Source organism: Sipha flava, unplaced genomic scaffold, assembly GCF_003268045.1.
Source record: "Sipha flava isolate LNK unplaced genomic scaffold, YSA_version1 222_pilon_pilon, whole genome shotgun sequence".
NCBI classification, from domain to species: Eukaryota; Metazoa; Arthropoda; class Insecta; order Hemiptera; family Aphididae; genus Sipha; species Sipha flava.
In genome coordinates, this window is record NW_020272853.1 from 1078022 (window position 1) to 1095102 (window position 17081).

General features: G+C 28.4%; 1 protein-coding gene across 6 annotated transcripts in view; it reads right to left on the reverse strand.

Annotated features, from left to right (window-relative positions):
• LOC112683261 (RNA-binding protein Musashi homolog Rbp6) overlaps positions 1–17081 on the reverse strand; it is a 433196-nt gene that overhangs the window by 201268 nt on the left and 214847 nt on the right. For all 6 annotated transcript variants that reach the window (XM_025554187.1, XM_025554184.1, XM_025554190.1 and 3 more), the window contains exon 3: positions 8857–8938. In XM_025554187.1, coding sequence (XP_025409972.1) covers positions 8857–8938 — 82 coding nt within the window. The remainder of the gene's footprint in view (positions 1–8856; positions 8939–17081) is intronic.

Here is a 17081-nt window from a genome sequence, read left to right on the forward strand (position 1 = left end):
TAGATGATTTAAACACAATATAAAAGTAGTTCTCACGTATACACATATAATTTTGTTATAGCTTTATGACACTTATAGAATACATATACATGATGCTTTACGATCATTAAATATTAAGAACACAGATAAAAAAACTAAATTTGTTGTCATTTTTGTTAAAAAATAGTAATAAGTAGCAGTATAATATAATAGTAAAAATTACATGTTTCCGTTACGAAATAAAAGTGGCATAATATTTTGGTCCTCAGTATGCCAAAAAAAGAATCGAATAAATTATTTTTAGAACTCATAACTAACAAACAGAGGATGATAAAAAATACGGCAAAAAAAACCTTATATAGCTCAAAAGAAGCCTTCGTCATCGTCGTCGTATTCATTACACTATTACTTTTTTTGAGCTTACTTTGTTTCCTAACATTTTAACCCACCGTATTATCACGCTTCTGTGTATATGTTTAAACAAGATATTGATCCAAACATAAATAATTTAATCTACTTAAAACATCTCGAAAATACGATTTCCGTTAATGGGTCCAACAAAGAGTTGTATGTATATAAATCATTGACGTTGTGAAGAGCTCGATGTATGTGTGCATTCTAAGCTTAAAACGAGTTATTACATGTAAGATAATCATAACAGTAGTATACCTTCAACTAATCGAGTATATTATAATGACCGAGTTCTAAATGATGAGTGTGAAGATGACTATTATCAATAATCAGAGGAGTTGATTTCCGGTTGTTTATAATGAGTATTGTAAATCGTTGATTTATTCGTAAAACTGAAAAATAATTCTGTTACCAAATACCGTTAGCCATTTAACGTTTAGTATCCTAGATATAAATGATCCATAAACATTTAACGTTATCGGGCGGTTGTATATTACAGAACGCCATGCGCTGGTATGTGAATTTGCATTGTTGATATAAAATGCAAATTATGTACTATATATTTTATAGCATAATTGTATATATGAATACACACGTGCAGTAAAATAATATATAATATGTGTACACGCATTCTCAAATATCATTTTTCGACCGTGAATATTATTTTCAATGATTTATGAAAATAATTAAATATTTGTTAAGCCCGAAAAATGTTCGCCACAATTTTAATTTACTTTTAAGATAACGAAAAATTATAGAACGGAGAGAAGCACAGGGAATAATAGCCGAGATTATTTTATTTATCAACAGACATAAATTATGATTAATTACATCATATAGAAAGGAAAAAATGCTTCAAATCCTATTTTAATGCCTTCAATTATTAGTATGCACATAAATATTAAATAATATGCAACGTTTTAACAAAATGTTATAGTAGTTTTTATTTATTTATTATTTTATTCATTTTTTTTAATGTATACACAACAATTGGTTGTGGAGAGAAAAATCAATGTATAAAATAACTACTTGTCAGAATGAGTGAGGAGTAAAATAAACGAATTGGATTTTGTTAATTCTAATTGCATTAATTATATTTGTACAGTACAGTACAGTATAATGTTTCAGTAGATGTTATACAAATAATAATAGAACAACAATGTAAAACAATCTCCTTCTATATCAAGAGTATACACATAATCGTTTGACGGCAACCGTAAATCGCATCTTCGCCGACGCCGTCGCTTATAACACACGAACGCTAAACACACACATACACCATCAGTACGCCACACTTGTTTACGCAGATCTGATGTAGGTATAATGATAATAATGATAACGATAATAATGATAATGATAATAATAATTTAACGAGCCACACTAATTGAATTCTATGTATTTTCGCGATGAAAACACAAACCATTGCACTATTATACGAGTATATAAAGGTTAATTTACCCTGATTCTCTTCGATCACTTACTGTCACTACATTTCTGTCTACTACCGATTCATACCAAGATGGCAGAATTACTATCATAATCATCATCAGTATCGTCATCATCGTCATCATCAGCTGCAGCAACCTTTGTACGTGTATCAATCAAATGAACGACGAGACGCGATACTCCAATGTCCATCGGACCCTATACCATACCGATGTATGACGTTGGATTTTAGGGGAACGGTGAGGGTGATTGTCAAGACACTTTTCTAAGCGACCGAACGAAGGGGTAAAAAAAAGACTACGCACATTATGTATTACGCAGGTACTAACGCATACTGTGACTGTTACAAAGATTCATCATAAGCCGATGTACAATAAAAAAAAAAATTTAGCCGTAGGAACATCCTTTATATACAGGAAATGTTTGTGTGTGTGTGTGTGTGTGTGTGCGTGTGAGTATTTGTAAACCTGTGAACTGTATCCATCCACCCCGACGACATTGAAGGTAACTACTTCTATGGCCGTGCCCGTGCAATACTTGACGTATGAAGCGGTAAAGTTCCAATACAGTGACTTAACATGTAATCATATATTACTGTATAGAACGCACACGTTGACATTTTCACCCCTACCTAAACCAATCACATACTAAACTCAATATTCAACGGTTTTTTTATTACTTCTCTAATCATCAAAACCATGGTATCAAATCAATGGTATGAGAACGAAATAATTCTTTTACTTTTAGTTTTTAGGATGTCCGTTGATTTCACTAAATCTTCATTTATTTTTACATTATTTTTGATTGGCTGTACTGCAATACACTTGTACAACTCTCAGAAGCCTTATACAAGTACATTTTTTGAACAAAATTTTTTGTTCTCGCAACAAAACGTCATCGTCTTTTCATTTAATGTTTCTATGAAATAGACATTCAAATAATTTAATACGCTTAAATATTTGACAAAAAAAACGATGGAATGTAAAAAATCCATAGTTATTGTTAAAGGTTACCCAAAATTAAATCTAACACCAAATTGAAGTTTTTTGTATAATAAATAAATATTATCTATTGTAACTTAGGAAAAGGCATAAATATTTATTTATTTACATTCGAGAACATTACGATTGTTAAAGTTCTATTTAGTTTAGTTAAATAGGTACTATGATAGATTTAGTTTACCTAAAACTAATCTTGTCAGATTTTAAAAATACATAAATAATAATTTATTTTAAAGTTTGACGAATGACAATAAAATTATAATATTTCGAAAATGCAGTCATTAATTAATCAATTGAAAATATAATAAACGAACTCTATATATAGCTGTACAGTTTGCAACTTTCATTTTCATAATTTATTTCTACGTTAGATTGTTATGAGAAAAAATTGGTTAATTTATGTAATATACTTTATAATTTCAAAATAACTTTCTTCCATATGATATAAAACTGATATTATATAAATGTCTGTTAGTTTGTTTTCTTAAAAGGTTCATTTAAAAATAAAAAAAATATCAAATACTACGTGAATATTTTATATAAAGTTCATGCAAGATATCTCGAATAAAAAATTATTAATACATTCAAGAATATAACATTTATATTATTATTATTATTATTATGACCATTATTATCTAAGACCCCAAGTTTCGTTTGTCAAACCATTGTATGAGCAAGAATGTTTTGAAAATCTGATAAAAGATATTTTCAACAGGAAACCATTCAATCAAACTAACAAGATACGCTGTATTGGAACAAGTGAATCTCAAATAAAATTGCGGTATCTCATATAGTTATTCGAGATCCACCATTTTTAATCTTGCAAGGATATTATAGTGTTTAACTGATTTCCTCCGAATTTCCTGATGTAATTTCCAATAGGATCTCAGTGAGAATAATATACTTTGTTATATACTGTGTACAATAAAATATGTGAAAAGTTAAACATATAAACGACACTAATAGGGTGGGCAGAGGTATGAAATCGAAAGTTTTTATACAATTACACACAGACTAACTTGTTTAATAATTTTGAAATTATGAACATAGAACTTTTTAGTAAATCGTTTAAATTGTACGGAACAAAACTTTTGGCTTGTGTATACATTGTGTTTCGTTTTATTGTACATGATGTAAAATATTACAGGAACAATATAAAAACATACATTGTTCATACTTTTTAAACATAAAATAATTATTATGTATCTTGTCGTTTTTGTATTATAGTAATAGGTGTTTATTTTATTTTTTTTATTTTTATTATTATTGTTATTCAATAATTGTACGAAACAGAAAAATAAAATAAGATAATGTATGGAAAATAATGTATATTATATGGAAAACAATATTTTTGTTTTATTTTTTTAAATGCAATAAGATAAATAAAATACAGATTTAGATGAGTAGGTATTAAGTTTAATAAATTTGGTTCAAATATAAAAAAAAAAAAAATATTTTATTATGTAAATTTACAACAAAAGCGTTATAAAATTAACATATAAAGACTGACCAATAATATTAGATTATAAAGATTTAAATTGTATTATACAATTGTTTTCACGATAATCGATGCATGTCATATTATTTAAAGAGTTATATATTAAATATAACTCTACAATATCATGTATTATATTTCGATCAAAAAATCATACATGATATTGTTCAATATTGATCTTTTTTCTTACGAGTTTGAAAGTCGAGGCGTATGTACTGTTTATTACATGCGTTAACGAATATACGTATTCACTACATAACCAACATAATGGTCTGCGAAGGATTGACCACAGCGCATGATTATTTAAATGCGTTCGTAAACCTTTGTTGACGAATATGAAAATCGCGTATAATTTAATAATAATAATAATAAGAAGAAGAAGAAGAATAAGAAGAAATTATCTATTTTCGAAAGCCGTAACTCTAAAAAACTATGGATTAAGCAAGAAAATAATACTTCTGAAAAGCTTACCATCCTGCGTAAGTCTATACACAGTAAAACAACTACTTTTTCCCCTCTTTAACATATTTAACATATATATATATATATATATTTTATTTTTTAATATGAATTTCATTTTTATTCATCTTCTGCCTCGTAATTTGAATAGTGTCCCCGGAGAAAATAAACTTCCCACAATGTTGACATAATTAATATAAGACTCGTAGTTAATATTTATTTAATTACGGACCAACTCAACAGTTTATTATTTCTCCTTTTCATTACCTCATCTATTTTTGAGCCTCTTATTTTTCTCCCACAAAGATCATACACTTCTTTTAATTTATTTTAACGACTAACGTTTATCATAAGAACAACAAAGCATTTTATCATTACTATTATTATATTTAATATTCCTAAGTGGAATTATACACTATTCTTCGCAGATTAATGATAGTACATTCAAATAATTTCAGATATTTTAGATATTTGTATTTATTGTGATGATTGAAAGTTTAACAATATTTGACACGTTTTATTATTTTGAAACTTTTCCAGATATCTTTAGACTGTAATGCGATTGAACCTCATACAGAATATACAAGACTAAATCAAACAAATAATGAAAAAGTAAAATTATTAATTTTAAAAAAAAAATACCAATAACTATGTTGCTTTTAAAAATAATTTATATAGTTATATTGATAAAATACTTGATCACAATGTGAGGTTTCCAGAAAAAGTTAAATTATGAATAATTATCATGGGATATTATTATTATGTATTTTAGTTATTGTAATAACAAAGCATACATATTATACTATAGCTATTGCAGATTTTGTTTATCATAGTATAGCCATTAATTTGTGATGCATGAACATTTTTTCCAAGCAATGCGTGGTAATAATGTATTTACTAAACAAATCTAACGTTTCCATTTGAAATTTAATTTCAACAGCAATGAAATATTTTCAAAAATATATGTGGAAAGTTACACAATTCATTAGAGTTTAAATTGAAAAACGTAAATCCCCGAAACGCCTGGGGGGGGGGGAGGAAAAGAAAAATCTTTCAACTTCGACACATTTTTCCCCTTCCTCGCAACCCATCAATTTACGCCGTATGACGCACTCAATTTAAACTCTAGCACGTTGTAAACTCTAAACACTTACATGTTACTAATAACGTTCAAATGGGTAAATGATTTTATTCCAAAAATATAATTTTCAATTCATATTTTATTGAACGAATTAAAAAACTTTTTGCTTGAAAAAAATCTTGTATAAAATCAATTTTTATCGTTTTCCACCATGAAAATGTTAAACGGAAAGTTTTTCACATCAACAACAAGACCGATTCATTCGTAATGCACAATAGTAATATAACAAAATATAATATTTTAATTCCATCACTCATCATGAATCCCAAGAGCACTAGGAATGATTATCGTAAAAATATGTTATATTTTATAAATGCATCACTCATACCGTGATACTACCGTAATAAACGTAAATTTTTGTTATGGGCGCACGCAAGTGTTTTTGACCGGTAGCGAATACATTTCGAAAACGATAAGGTAATCGAGCATTTGACAAAACTTTATGTGCAGCAAGTTCTACTACATATTCTACTACACTTACAATAATATAATAATATATATGTAATGAAGTTAAAAATAAATAAAAATACATGAACACGACCGGGATGCTATTTTGCTACTAAATCGAATATAAACAAATTTATCTATATACTATAAAAAAAATATTAGCATGGGTAAAATTTTCAAAAAAAATTCAAAATCTGTAGGCTCTATATGAATTATACCGTTAAGGATTTTATATTATAATGTATTGTAGTTTTCAACAATATTTTCATCGTTGATTTTTAGAAATAATAACATTATTTTTACAAAAACATTCAACATAAGTAAACACATACAAATTTTAAATTTAAATAATAAATTTAATTATAAACTAATATCTAATTTTTTTTAAATTGATAATATTATAATTGCGCAATAAAAATTGTTGAGTACTACCGATATAGATATTATTTTTGTTTATCTTCTTTATTTCAGTAAAAATGTATTTAGAAATAATTTAAAAATTCAAAAATCAAGCGAAGCTACCAAATTTTAAAATATAAAAAGATATATGAATATATGTTTCCTTTTTTCTATTCTTTAAATATGGGCTCATATGGGGATTAATTTTTCAGATTTTGAATATTTTATTGTTTGTATGGGGTTGACATTAGTTACAGAAAATGTAAGTGTTGATCAGGAAATTTTCAAAGCTATTGATATATATATATAACATAAACCATTTTGCAAGATATAAACGGAAATGGAACGTGACGAATATGATGCATGATGAAACACAAATATTTTATACTCAGTTTTATACTCAGATGAATTTTTCTAGTAAATTATAGTTTTTAAAAGTATTGTCATCGTTAATTTTTAAAAATTATTACATTATTTTTGCTAAAAAATTAAATTAAGGCAGTGGTTCTCAACCAGGGTGACATGGACGTAGTGTAGGGGTGATACGAAATCTCCAAGGAAAAATAAAAAAAAATAAAAAAAAATAATAAATTATAATAAAATCATATTATTGCCACAAATACCATAACATACCTTTCAGTTAGTGTCTTTATATTAGAGCTCTTAATACACGTAAATTCACGGAATTCACGTGTCACGTGTCACGTGTAAAATTCAAAATAAAAACGTATATCCTTAACTTAATACACTTAATGCTGTACTAATAATATTTTATTAAAACTTCAATTGTATAACATAAAATTACTAATTTTCATCATTATAAAAATGGATTTATACTTGGATAAACACGTATTTCACGTGTACACGTGAATTCTGTGTCACGTGTTTTAAGAGCTCTACTTTATATTATTTAGATCCAATAAATACATGTAGTATTTTGATTTGCGAAATCGCTGCATTATCGATTATTTTATTGATTTAATTGGGGTCGATAGTCAGATATTTTGTAGTCACTAGATAAGTAATGTTATAGCTCTACAATTCTAGAAAATAATATTAAACTCGATATTTCCACCATCAACCCTTGACTTCCTTGACTTAGTAAAAACCACCAGGGTCCAATTTCTCGTCATTTTTCATACAAATCATTGTTATTTTTTCTCTTTTCTGTTTTTTTTTAATTTGCAAATTTAAACTTTTAACTGACAATGTTTATTAATCCCTGCAACTCAAATAAATTGTAGGTGTACTTATTATTTTTCTGTATTCTGTATTTTATTTTTTTTTTATTATTATTTTAAGAATTATTCTAAAATACACAATGAATATTATTTATTATTTTGATATTAAGGTAACGCGGTGTTTTATTCTATTGGCTAAAGGTGTCATGAACGAGGAAAGGATAAAAATCACTGAATTAAGGTAACGCATACGAATATTTAATGGGTTTAACGTAATTAAAATATAAGGTCTAGGAGATTGTTATTTTTTTTTTTTCACAATCGATATCTGATGGAATTATACGTTTAAATCCGATTAATGTAATATACATATATTATATATAAATATACGTACATCTACTTAGATTATAACAATATTTATGTATTTGGTTTGGAAATAACGCGTTTAATTGAAATACTTAGGGATTTTCATAAATCTGAATACACATTTTTTTCAGTTTAAACCAATCAATTTTACGACCATAAATGCAAACAATTTAATTTAGTAATGAAATTGATATTATTATTGAATCATACGCAAAACGAACATTTAAAACCCAATCTAAACAACACAATTAATATGATTGTATTTTTTTATTATTTGATAGAATCGTTATATATTTTGTAATTATTTTCCTTTTTATATTATATGTAAACGTGGTATTCCAGTTAATTGAATGACACTGATTATGACTATGATATAACATAACTATAATATTATAATCAGACAAATACGTCAAAAAGTATATATGTGATCATTATCCCGGTAAATGGTGGTAAGCAATTGTATTTAATCTTATTTTTATTTCCAATAAAAGCTTTGAAAATAGCTAATGATAAGTAGTCATTAATAATTACCTTGATCGGCGAGTTGTCGGATCTTTCATAACCATGACTTCAGTAATTTCTCCAAATTTACTGAAATATTCTCTCAGCGATTCTGAAATAAAAAATAAACAAACCCATGAGTATATCAATATTAATATGTAGACACGAAAATCATATTTTGATTTTGCAAGTCATATTAAAGTATATTGCTGTACATATTGAAGTATCGCAATATTATCGTAATATTCCCTCATGTCCAATGTAAAAAGTCATTTTACGTAGTTTACTTACAGTTAGTAATTAGTACTTATAGTATAATATTAATATTATAAAAATATCCATTTATCAATAATGATTGTAATTGAAAAATATTTAATACATTAAAATAATTATCTAAAACAAAGTGGAATCAAAGGTTTTTCGGCCTTAGTATGGCCCACAATAAATCACACACTAGTGAATTTTACTGATACGTTATACCAGATTTCAATTGTACATCTTCAAATATGTGACGACACCATAGCAATACATCTTAAAATTCGGATGTGTTATTTGATTGGCTATTGCAGTAGGCGGTAACGATTTAAGACAAGTTTGATACAAAATAGACAATAAAATTAAACATGTAAAATCAGTACGTTCAGTAGATCTGTACCAGTGACTTGAGAGAACATCATAAATTGATAAGTTTTTTCGAGGAATTATACAAAGAGCATATTAATTAGAAATGTTTTTGTGCCATGGGAAAAACAAAATAAATTCAGAATCGTAACAAAGTTCGAACTTGTATAAGTATAAAGTGAATGCACACGGGATGTGCTAAATCTTTCAAATGCGAAAAAGAAAAACATAAATAGTCATCGAACAATATTTCTTTTCGTTTTTTTTCGTCGCAAACAAATTATTTATGCGTTCAGAAATTGCAGTGCACGTGTATGTATATTTATGCGTTTCATAAACGCGAATCGATTTTGCGCGAGCTTTAGACACGTGTTTCGTGTGAGTGAATTATATTTATATGCGTATATGATCATAGATACTGATCGTATTATCATGGTTTTGTATTGAGTGTGATTTTTGTAGGTACTGTTGTATCATCCAGGGATACGGAATATTCCAATTCTTCCTGAGGTTTGGAATATTAATACATAACCGAAAACTGCGACATCGCTGCTGCTGCTGCTGTTGGTGTTGATTCTGCTGATAATGCTGCAGTATCTCGTTTGTTTGGAATATTTTTCGTAGGGTGAAAATGAAGGATGTGCAAGCGACTGTAAGCAAGTACATTTAACCCCCTCCCCCTAATGACAGATAATAAGGGCAAGTTGTAGAGGAAAATAACGTCATTGAATCTCATGAGAAATTCGTTCTGCTCTGACATTGCGCAAAACGTGCAAAATACGTAAATACTTTATAGTTTAAATCCCCAACAGACTCGTTGACCTGCCAACATACCTCCGCAATACTCTGCTTACACGCACGTCAACCTGTCCGTGGTGAGGTATTAGATTATCGCGCATGCCATTGACGAGATGAATATCAAAACGACAATGTCACGTTTTTCTTGATCTGCCGTACTACAGTGGCATGATCCGAAAAAATAATTATATAATCTAAAGTATTCCGGAAAAATAAAAGCAGAACAATTCTTTGTGACGTGTTAAGCGTGTCTACTTCTGCCACTTGTCGTTTTGATACATCTTCCAGTGTACATCAATTATACTGTTTTTTTTTTTTTTTTTGACACATACGCTGTGTTTACGCGAATACGCGTTCGGATCGTCGTGATGAGCTCATTAGCGGCTTCACTAGTTTTATTATTATTGTTATTAAAATATTATCTTATGTGAATTATGTATATGTTGCGATATGTATCATGTACTGTGCGTTCGTATTTTTGTTTTTATTTTCCCCGTATGTAAATTATTGTAATCGCGTTATTTTTGTTATGTGTCGTTTGTCCACCTTTTCGTTTTCGTTTTATTCGTTTTCGTTGTCTTATCGTCGTCATGTTGTGCACAAATATTGTTTTCATTCCCGTCTTGCAACAATCTTCTGCAGCAAACCACGTTTTGTGATGTGTTATGTGTTCGGTCATTTTGATCGGCCTTTGTGATTGACGTGGTTTCTGTCTTTGTCGTCTTCGTGTGTTGCAAATGGGACTTGAATTTTCGTCGTGAGCAGTTGGTGATGTTCGATCGCACGTACGCGGGTTCAACTTATATTTTTTATTGTTCCTAGTTTATTACTTACGGAACCCGGTACGGTAGCGTAGGTGTAAGACCAATTGAACGTCCCAACTGCTATGTGAGTATTGGTCGACCAAATTTTCGTTTTTGTGTTAAGCCACCATAGATCATTTGTAAAATTATTATTATTAATATTTAAATACCTATTTATTTATTCAACCACTGTAGGCCATTTATATTGAATTTTTTTGTTATTGTTGTTGTTATTTATTTTATATATATATATATATATATATATATATATATTTATTGTGCCACAATGGGCAACTGAATTATTATTTATTGACTCTTTCCATTAATTTTTTTTATTATAAATTTATTTTTATTATATTTGGTTACTAACATTAATGTCATTACCGTGACTGGTTCTTCGACACTCGTTGAGGCCCAAACACGCTGATTACAATAAACTCTTTACTTAAAATGTCTAAATTTTTCCCCAACTATGTGAATTCGTATCGCGAAACACGCTAACATGTTGAACAGAAATCCAAAACGAATTTTTTGCGATAAACTCAAAAACAATCACGCATGTTGACAATGTAAGGTAGTAATCATGATTTTAAGCGATGATGTTTTTACAATTAGCGTGATTCGGTAAATCTATTCAATCAATGGAAAGGGAAATTCTATCTCCTAAACAGTTAGGTAAACATTGTGTAAAAGAAACAAAAAGTTCGTCGTCTGAAATCGAAAATAAAATACATATTGAAAGATAAACTTGAGAAATATGATTGTCAGAGTATATGTAGGTAGTAATAAATTATGGCCATAATTTTTTTTTCGAAATTATCATCGATACAAGCTCTTTCACTACAACAGAGTGTGTGTTCCGGGGAGATCAAATCTGCGCGTTCGATACATTTTCAGCTGGAATAAAAAAATAATATAATTTTTACGTACATATGTCGTCTAAGTGGAAATTAGTCATTTACCGCTGGCAACTCAATATTCCCTTCCCCAACATAAATCATGATGAAAATAGTACATATATTTTATATCAATAATAATAATATAATATATACAACAAAAATCTGTTTATTCTAGTATAATTTCATGTGTGTGAGTGTGTTTGGTGATTCACTGGCCACACGTCAGTCATATTTGTATTTAGAACAAATATTCGATTGAAAATATCAAAATTTTAATTTTATTTTTTAAAAATGTTATGAGAAGATTGTATATTACATACAGTAACAGTGTTTGCACATTTTCTACATGTTTGACACGAATGATAACAAATCGGATAAATATATAGACCTGCGCAACTTGGTCCTAGCGATACATAGTACATTGTAATGTCGTAGATAAACGAAGAACTCCGCATGAGACTGTCTACAAAAGACGAGTGAGTGAGTATATATTCAGCCATCCAGTACGAGTACATGTTAATCATTGTATCATTGTTACTATTGTAATTTTAATATCTGTACAACAGTGTATGAATGAAAAATTAACTGACAAATCAACTGACAGTGCCGTCCAGCAATAATAACTATAACAATATTATGGAGTATACTCATATATGAGTACGACTTGAAAGGCGTAAACATGTTTCTCGTCCATACAATACGTTATTTTAATAGTTGTAAACAAATGATATTCAATAACGAGAAATAATAACTATAATAAACTAGTAATATTTTATTATTCTACTGGTTTTGAACTTTTCGGGAATGATGTACTAAACTGAAATTGCACGGTCACTCCGATTTTACTATACACGTACTAGATTTATTGACTTTTATATACTATTTTCTTTTACTAACAATTTTAATAACTTATTTTCTCAGAGTTACTTCAACGTTCTACGCACAAAATTCATTTTTAAATGTTTTACCAATGTTTTAAAATTATAACAAGAAAATCGAAAAAAATCTCATTATTAATGTTCTCTGAAAACTAATCTAAGCTAAACGGTTAAGTCCTTATCATTGTCATGCAGGTCATTGATTCGGTGACAAATCGATAAGTAGATTGATTATGAATCGTCCCCGATGTTGATGATTAACTTGTGCGGTCGCCAACATTGGCACCGATTATAATTTTTATTTGGAAAAATATATTTTTCCCTGCCGTAAACTCGAAAGAAACGTCATCCCCCGAGACCTGACTCCCATTCACTCCATACGACGCATCGCTCTGGTTTTTTTACGGCGAATGTCGGTAAAAAGCTAAATAATAAAATACGTTTCGTATAAGTTTCGCGTATCGTTTTGCAAGATGACCTCGACACGTGCCGACGGATTCTCTGAACTGTCCGTTCTTCCATCATTGTACACCACAGCAATGTTTCAAAGTGTTTTCTTAGTTATGAAAAAAACGCTATTAAACTTCGGGATCAATTTTTTTTTTTTATTATTCATTGATTTTAATAAGAGAAGACGAAGTTTTTTCTAGGGTTTATGGTAATTTATCAGGATTTAAATGACTGGATCGCTGAAAGTGTACAGATTCAACATTTCCTTCTTAGCTATTGCCGTCATCGAAAACACATTTAATAAATAAACATTGCAACACACTCGTTGTTTCGCATCCCAAAATTTAAGGAAACAATAAGATAAGATAATAATAAGGATACAATAAGATGTTTATCTAAATAGAATGTCCAAAAGAACAAATTCAAACCTTGATAGGAAACGCATGCGATTTTTGTACGATGTTTGTGTACCTATTTTGAACTGGAGTGTACTAAAGCATATTCCACGCACTAGTATACATACTTTAAATATCAAACAGTTAATTATTTATGTATCCATCGAAATCTATTATATTTATAATAAGCAACATAAATTATATATTTGATAGTTAGGTTAACTGATAACTACAACGTTTACAGAAAAATGATTTTGTCCAGAATCAAATAAGATAACCTTTCATTAAACAGAACTATTTTACGCAATTTATTGGGAGCCAAAACATATGATAAAACATATTTTTATAGGTGTTTTTTTTTTTTTTTTTTTTTTTTTTAATATAACATCTAAGTTAAATATATTTTTTATTGAAATTCTAAACATTTATCTCAATTAAAAAAAATATTAATACACGATAAATATAAGTAGTAGAAGTAATGTACTATACAAAATGAATATTCAATTTTTATGATTTGAACTAATATGACATTTTCAATAGGAATTCAACCAATGTAATCGATACCAAATAATAAATTAATATTGCTACAATTATCATTATAATATTTAAAATTATAGTTAATTGTGTTATCATTTCTATAGTAAGAAATGTAAATACAGTATCAACTTTTATAACCATATGCATATATTAATTTATAAAAATTAGAATTTATATTAAAATTTAATTTAATTAAAATATAAAATAAAAACACCTTCGATACTCATTAGACATACAATTATTCTATTAATAAACCATTGAATTATAATTCTTTTACGATTTTTTTGAACGTAGAAATGCGTAAAATTACAGTAAGATAATCATTATAAGCTATACAATGAATAATTAGGTTTTAATTCAAATATTAATATTTAATAAATATATGTAATAAATATGTAATAAATGTCGAAAAATAGTGAAACCATTAGGATATAATATGTTTGTACTGCTTAGTGCTTCATAAAAAGTAAAAATTGTTTTTTTTTTTAATTTATTTCGCTGTACCATGTAGTAGTGTTATTATCAAACACCTTCAATTTCATAATAATATTTTTGATTCAGAAAGTGTTTTCCCATTTTTACAATTTTTACGATATTTTCAGTACAGCAATAATTTCTCGCAATTATTATACCTCAATTAAAAAATATCATGTACATAAAATTAAATCATTTTCCCATAATTTTTTTATTCTCTTAAAATATCATTGAATTCCAAGAGCGTATTAAAATACAGAAATACTAAATAAAAATTCAGAAGATTAATTATTATAAAACTATTGTACATCGTGTTATAATCCATTAGTGAAATATCATTGTTATTATTTTAGCAAAACGAAATTGTAATAACATTAAAAAAATTTTATCCGCAAATGTTTTATTGATTTTAACGATAGAGGGTTTATTATTAAAATTTAATTCAATTTAAGTGATGTTTGCATAATTTTATACTCGGAACTAAGCATAGTGTGATGTAATGTTTTTATAATGCTGTTTTTATTTTTCATCAACGCTTTAACGCATAGTAAGCCTACACCTATTAGACTTTTAAGTCTGCCCTTTTTTTATTTCCTTGGATTGAAAATAGAATACAGCTATTACAATAAGTGCTACGTATAATAATTGAATATTTAAGAATAATATTGATATGGAACACATACAATTAGCTTATCATGGATATTTAGGCTGAAATTAAAACTTATATTACATTGAATATTAAATCGGCTTAATTCAAACCCAGAATTATAATTTATGTTGAATGAATTATCATTAATTTATACAAATAATTATGACTGGCGTAGCAGAAAGGAATTTCCCCTCGAAAATCTATATTAGGAACCTACATACATCAAATTTGCTTTCTATACGTATGTACACAATACACGAATTATATTTCATTTTCAAATATACAATAAAAATAAGTGCAAATCAATGGATTTATTATTTGAAGAAAAACAAATGTTAAGATCTTCACGAACGAGTGTCGGATACTACAGTAGACCGAAAAGCCAAGAAAAAACCTATGGGTCATGAACGCATGCATAAAATGTTGCGATACTTATTAATATGAAATATATACTTCTATTCATATATATAATATACTTTTATAATGATATATTTTATGTATTTACGTGAAATAATGAATAGAACGATCCACGTCTCGACGATAGCCGATCGATGTAGAGAAACGTACATTATTGTTATTGTACATTATATCCGTGCTACAACAACAATGAGGAATAAAGAAAACCGATGGAAAAAAAACGCCATTATTATTATTTCGTCGTCGAGGCGGAATTATTGTTCCACGCGCATAAACCCGAGAAAAAATATATATTTATTATATCACACTATACGCTGCAACAGTAAAAGCGCGTAATAATAAATCGGAGCTAAAGCTTTTTTGCATTTGCGCACGCGCTCGCGTGGTGTTACGCGTTTAAATGGACTTAACGGGCAACAAATCATACAGCAGCTACGGGATAAGTGGGTGGGTCGTAGGTGTCTCGCACTTTTTATTAACACCGACTGGGCGATATTTATGTGTGTGACACACGATGTACAATACCCGTACAGTACGACTACGTTTGCTGCGGCAGAAGTAGTGTAGGGAGGGGGATCTACCTAGCATTGTTCCGAATTAGATGGATCGTGTACGAGGGGTTTTTTTTCCGAACATTTTTCAATCCCGGAAAGGATTTTTTCCCTAACCTCTCTGCCACCCCATCACACCTTCCCAATTATGTGTGTACATATGTGTGCAACATCTCGCCTGTTATTTATCATCTCTTATCCGCGTTTTTCCAGTGTTCGTGTACCGTTATTATGACTGGACAAACGTACTAAATTAAAATACCATTATTCAACCGTTTCACATACATATGTATATAAAATCGTTGGTGTACACATATTTTAAACCATCGATTTGATTTTGGAGTATACCTGATATCGTACCTATATATAGATATGTACACCATGTAGTTATATATATATATATATACACCATGTACACCATGTAGTTGAAAATCGAATAACATTAAACGTGTAATATATTACAAAACGGATATCATTGTAGAGATATATATAACACCAGTTCAGAAGGACTGTTTAGCAGTATATCAGACCTTTAATATGGCATGTGCTTAAAATGATTTTATGTAAAACATATAGAAAATCTGATCGAAAAGAAAACCTATTCCATATCCAAAATCCACAGACTTGGTTCGTGAACAGACACCGAATGACGGTTTAAATATTATGTTTCATGTTAGCTAATCAATATACTAATAAACTTCGATATATACTCGTACATAATATTGATAATGTATTATCATTAATATTACAAATGAAAATAGAAGAGTAACGAGAAACTAAAAC